The sequence below is a fragment of the Panthera pardus genome, unplaced genomic scaffold (genome assembly GCF_024362965.1).
Source record: "Panthera pardus isolate Hobbes unplaced genomic scaffold, ASM2436296v1 HiC_scaffold_2, whole genome shotgun sequence".
NCBI classification, from domain to species: Eukaryota; Metazoa; Chordata; class Mammalia; order Carnivora; family Felidae; genus Panthera; species Panthera pardus.
Genome location: NW_026526765.1, coordinates 58,692,475 through 58,697,866, shown reverse-complemented (window position 1 = coordinate 58,697,866; position 5,392 = coordinate 58,692,475). Strand labels below are relative to the sequence as shown.

At 47.4% G+C, this 5,392-nt stretch overlaps 1 protein-coding gene across 1 annotated transcript; it reads right to left on the bottom strand.

The window, feature by feature from the left end:
• Nucleotides 1-1,832: 1,832 nt before the first annotated feature.
• FBLL1 (fibrillarin like 1) lies at nt 1,833-3,220 on the bottom strand. Its single transcript, XM_019450247.2, has one exon. It carries the CDS (start codon nt 2,939-2,941, stop codon nt 1,946-1,948), a length of 996 nt encoding a protein of 331 aa, XP_019305792.1. The 5' UTR covers nt 2,942-3,220; the 3' UTR covers nt 1,833-1,945.
• Nucleotides 3,221-5,392: the final 2,172 nt, after the last annotated feature.

Below are 5,392 nucleotides of genomic sequence, written 5' to 3'. Positions count from 1 at the left end.
GCATGTGAGGGTTCTCCTGCCAAGGAAAGAGGCTGAGTTTTCCTTGTTCTGTCTCCCACCCTGGGGAACAGACACCCTGTAAAGAAGAACCAAGTGTATCTTCTTGAGGCTGAGCTCACTTTGACAGAGGCTGGATCCTGTAATGCTCTGGAAGTTTCTTGCAAGTCTATCCCCAGCCTCAGGGGTTCATCCCAGCATCAAATTGATAAGCCTAGGACTGAAAAGAGGGCTTTTCAAAGCAAAAGAGCCAGCATAGATTTCCATGGAAGGGCTACAGATTTCTGAGTCAGGTTCCTGTGTATTTGATTTATGGCTGAAAGCCCTATGGGAAGAACTTAAGCAAGCCATATCATCTCTCTGAACTGTAGTTTTCTCACTAAATGGGAAAAACAATCCTTGCCTTTCAGGATTGTAATGAAGATTTCACATTCTTTTTTGGAAATGACTAGTTGGGTTTTTGTAGACATTTATTCCATTCACCCTATTTCACCTGTGTCACTCCGGACAACAAATCTGAACTGTAGCTCTTGGCTTGCAGTATAGCTTTGGTGTGCATGTGGTGGGGGAATGAAGGGAGGCGAGGAGGGATGGATGGATGCCTTTTTAAAAATCTAATTTATCTCATTTTGTTCAGGAAATATCCTCTCAGAAAATGCAGACTAACTTCAGTCTCTGCCCCAGCACATCTTTAGGAAGGCAGAACCATTCTCCTAATAATGCATTCCTGAGTAATAATTCCCAGACTCAATATCAATGACCTTGACAATTGGCAATGGGGATTTTCTTTAATGTATGAGTAAATGAATAAATAAAATGTCTTTTAAAGGACTGGTTTTGGAACATTCCCAGCTCTCCTGGGATTGCTTATTCTCCCACTCCCTTTGGGCTAGTTTAGAGAGCCAGAATTGAATGTAATGAGTCCAGCAACTCAAGATCTGTAGGAAATGGCTTTCAGAGACAGGTACTTTCTGAAGTCCTTTATATGGTTGTTTCTCAGACACTTGTTAATACCACTTTGGGCATATTATGCCTCGCAGTAGGAACACTCTGTGAAGTAGATCCATCTCCTACCTCCCTGCCCTGTTTTGCTCTTTTGAAATCTAAAGGTAACACAGGGAAGTGGAAGAAAGAATACAATGAAACCACAGAACTCCGTTCTGTGTGTGTCCACATGTTGGGACTTGCGATCTGTCCAGTGTGGGCCATGCAGAGGAGAGTTAAGATCCCACTGGCATAGAGGAAATAGCAGTGAATTTAGAGCCCAAACATTAGGATTTAGATTCTATCTCCTAACTAGTTATACAAACTTGGGCAACTAATGTACCTTCAGAAGCCCTGTTGTTTTCCATGTAAAAGGAAAATGTTTAACAAAGCCATCTCAGAGCTGGTATGATGAGTTAATGAACTAAGGAATGCAAATGGTCTTAGTTGAGGAGTAAAGTACTAAATATATATTGTACTGGAACTCTGGCTTCGAGTCAGACAGATTAAGTGTGTTACACTATACTATTTTCCATCAATATCCAGTGCCACTCCCTGGAGTAAGGCTTGATTGTGTAACTTTGCCAATGTAAACCGAAGTGCCCCCTCAATTCCAATGAGGACTTTACAGGCTTAATAGCAATTCCCCAGCTCTCTACTCCCTGCCCCTGTGATGAGAAAGCATGTGTGAAGAGAAGCTGAGGGGCCTGCAGGGCCCTAGGTGATTAGAGTAAGCACAGCTCCCATGCTGTCCCTTGATGGGTTCCTATCAAGAGCTACTTCAGCTTTTTGGGGATTTGGGGATTGATTGTTACTGCAGCAAAACCGTCTGGCCTCCTGATACACCTGGGTACTGTTTCTTTAGACCATTTAATAGAAGAAAGAAAAACAACACACAAAGAAAACACATATACTGAACACAGCACAGTCTTGGGGAGATCTCAAGGACAGCCCTTGCTGAGTGCTACTTGCTGCTGCCCTTGGGAAGGGGCCGGTAGACCCCGACAACTACAGCGTGGTCCCTCTCATAGGGCTCCAGGGTCAGTTGCTCTTGAGGCTTTAAGTTCTCCTGCTGCAACTTCCTCACCTCTGAAGCAAACACCGCCTCAGCAGATGCAGTGGAGTCGATGCAATTGGCCTTAATGGAAATAAGGAAGTGGCCCCCGTTGCGCAGGAAGGTGTGGGCATTCAGAGCCACTATGCGGGACTGGTCAGGCTGGGCCACATCGGCAAAGATCACATCCACCATTCCTATGAGCATGCGGTACTTGAGTGGGTGCCGGGCATCTTCGAGAACTGGGATGATGTTGGTTCGCTGCTTGGCCACATTAACCAGATCGCGGCCAGCGCGGTGGGAGAACTCAACCGCATACACAAGGCCATCGGGGCCGATGATGTCAGAGACGTGAGACACCGTGGTCCCCGAGGCAGCACCCAGGTACAGCACTTTGGACTTGGGCTTGATGTGGATCTGGTCGACCCCGCCCAGGATTGCGGCTGCCAGCTTGGAGCGGAAGGGGTTCCATGTGCGGTATTCCTGCTTCACGCCGCCCTCAGTCACTGTGATGCGCCGTTCGCCGTACACCGAGTGGCCCGGCACCATATTCAGCGTTACCAGCGCGTCCTCCGCTCCGCGGTAGATGAAGACACCCTCATGCCTGTGTGGCTCCACCGTCACGGCATTGGCGCCCTTCCGCCGGCGGTTTTTGCTCCTGGCCACGCCGCCACGCCGCTGCCCGCTGCCACCACGGTCCCTGCTGTCCCCGCCTCCGCGCCCCCGCCCCCGGCCTCCGCCCCCGAAGCCACGCGACCGCGCCCCGAAACCGCCTTTGCCTCCGGGGCCGCCATCCCCTCCTCCTCCTTTGCCTCCTCCGCCTCGACCCCCGCCCCAGCCACCACCCCAGCCGCCACCACCACGCCCACCGGACCCACCGCCGCGGGAACTTGAGGCAGACTTCATGGTGCGCCCCGGGCCCCCGGGTGGCTAGCAGGGATTGTAAGGTGTCGCAGATAACTGGCGGTGGTTGTTAGGGGTTACCAGTGGCTTGGAGCCGTTGTCAGGGGTCACCGGTGGTTCTGGATGGTGGTCCTGGCGTGGGACAAAGATTGCTAGCAGCGGTTGCTGGCTATGTAGGCTAGCCACAGTGGGAGGCCGGGGCAAGGTGTGCGGCAGTCGGGAACAGCTCTACCGCAGTCCCCCCATCCTTGGAGCCGCCCTTTGACGCAGGGGCTGGCGTGATTGCATCACACCCGCTTTGGCGACCCTGCAGCCCCGGAAGCCCCCCTTCCTAACCCCCTTGCAGCTGCAGCCTGCTGCCTTATAAATCTTCCCCTTCCTCCTTGCTCGTCTCCTGCTCTTTCAGACACCCTTTGCACTTCTCCTGGGGTGCAGGGAAGGAAGCGTCTCCGCTGCGAGAGATGAAGAAGACAGCATCGGCTTTAGTTCTTGCTATGCCACTTGCTGTGTGGTCTCAGGAAGCTTCCCTGACCCTCTCTGAGATTCTTGTTTCAACTTGACAAGTTTCTGGAACTGAGTCTCAACATCCCACCTGTAAAACAGAACCTATCTCAAAAATTTGATTGATTGATTTTTAAGTAGGCTTCTCGCCCAACTTGGAGCCCAACGCTGGGCTTAATAAAACCCCGACTTGGGTGGTGAATTCGTGATCTCAGGTTCGGGACTTGAGATCAAGACCTGAGCTGAGATCAAAAGTTGGCCGCTTAACTGACTGAGCCACGCAGGCGCCCTCAAAAGTTTTTTTAAAGTGCTACATACACTTATCCCAGACATGGCACATGATAAGTACTCTGTTAGCCTTTCTTTTCTTTTCTTTTCTTTTCTTTTCTTTTCTTTTCTTTTCTTTTCTTTTCTTTTTTCTTTCTTTCTTTCTTTCTTTCTTTCTTTCTTTCTTTCTAGTATTTCTTTTAGTCTTTTTATTGACATATAGTTTACATACAATAAATGCACTAATTTTTTAAGTAAATGCCTCTTAGAGTTTTTGCCACCCTTGTAAAAATGGCTCTTGCACACTTATACAACGTTTATGAGAATGCAAATTGGTACACTTAAACAATATATCTATACTTTGACTTATTCTACTTCAAAAATTTTATCCTAAAGGGGTGATCCCAGCAATTACCAATGATACTAATTAGAACTGCTAGAGTGAGGGTGGTAATGGCGGTTGTGATAATGATCATTGTTGTCAAAGAAGTTGCAGAGGTCAGATGAAGTAAACTAATCCAAGAGAAATATTTAGAAGACAGAAGTCATAGGACTTTCTGATGGAATGTATGTAGGTCAGAAAGGGGAAAATTCCAAGCCAGAGATTGACTCCTCTTTAATGGTTAATAATCTACAAGCTGCAGCCCTGGTTTCTCTCTCTTTAACTCTGCTCTTTTCCATCAACTGCACTAAATCCCAGAACTCATTCTGGGATTATGGGGCAGCAAGAAATTGTTGTTTCTTCAGTGTGAATGGGGACACAAAAACCCAAGCCCTATATCCTGTAACACACCTCAAGCAGGAAAAATCTCATGTTTATTCCTGAATTATAGTTTATTCTTCAAAAATCCACTCGTTCAGTCTGCATCATCATTTTGAGCATTAAAAACAAAACCAAAACACGGTGGGCATCACAAAGAGTAGAAAACAGGTGTAACGTGGAGGCCTGAACTTTCAGTCAGCACCACGGACAGCGACGCCAACCGAGGACCGACTTGGGACTTGTCCAAGGGCAGGATAAGGGTGGTGTGGGTAAGTGAAATAAGCAACCCGTGGACCTCCCTATTAGTGGAATTAAGTGCCTGCTCCAGAGAAAGACAAAACGTACCTGAAGATCGGGGCAAATGTCAGGCAGGGTGTACTGAATGTGCACATGCCAAATAAAGCTTTTATTTCATCCTGGACTCTTTCTCTTTCAAATTCATGGACAGCAACACCAGGTCTGGTTTTCTCAGAGGACTAGAGTGCCTCCTTAATAGGGGCCATAAGTTTATGTGTTGGAATGTGGACAAGCAGTCAAAGAGTGCAATGTACAGTTCCTGAGGTGGATGATTGTTACAAAACATTCTCCTTAGAGGCTTCGTTATCATTATAAATTGAGGAGTGTTCTCCAAAATGATGAGCTATGCTTGCTGCCTTGGTAAGATTTCCCCCAAATCAGACCTTATAATGGTTTATTTTATGAATAAATTTGACTGGACCATGGAATGCCCAGATGTTTGGTCAAACTTATTCTGGTGTTTCTGTGAGGGTGTTTGGGGATGAAATTAACATTTAAACCAGTAGCCTAACTACATAGAACAATGTGCCCTTCATAATGTGAATGGGACTCATTCAATCCATTAGAGGCCCAAATAGAACAAAAGGCTCACCCATCCCAGAGTAAGAGAGAATTCTCTTGCCTGA

Excerpts from the sequence above, each read along its gene's own strand:
- FBLL1 (XM_019450247.2), bottom strand. The coding sequence starts at position 2,941 with ATGAAGTCTGCCTCAAGTTCCCGCGGCGGTGGGTCCGGTGGGCGTGGT.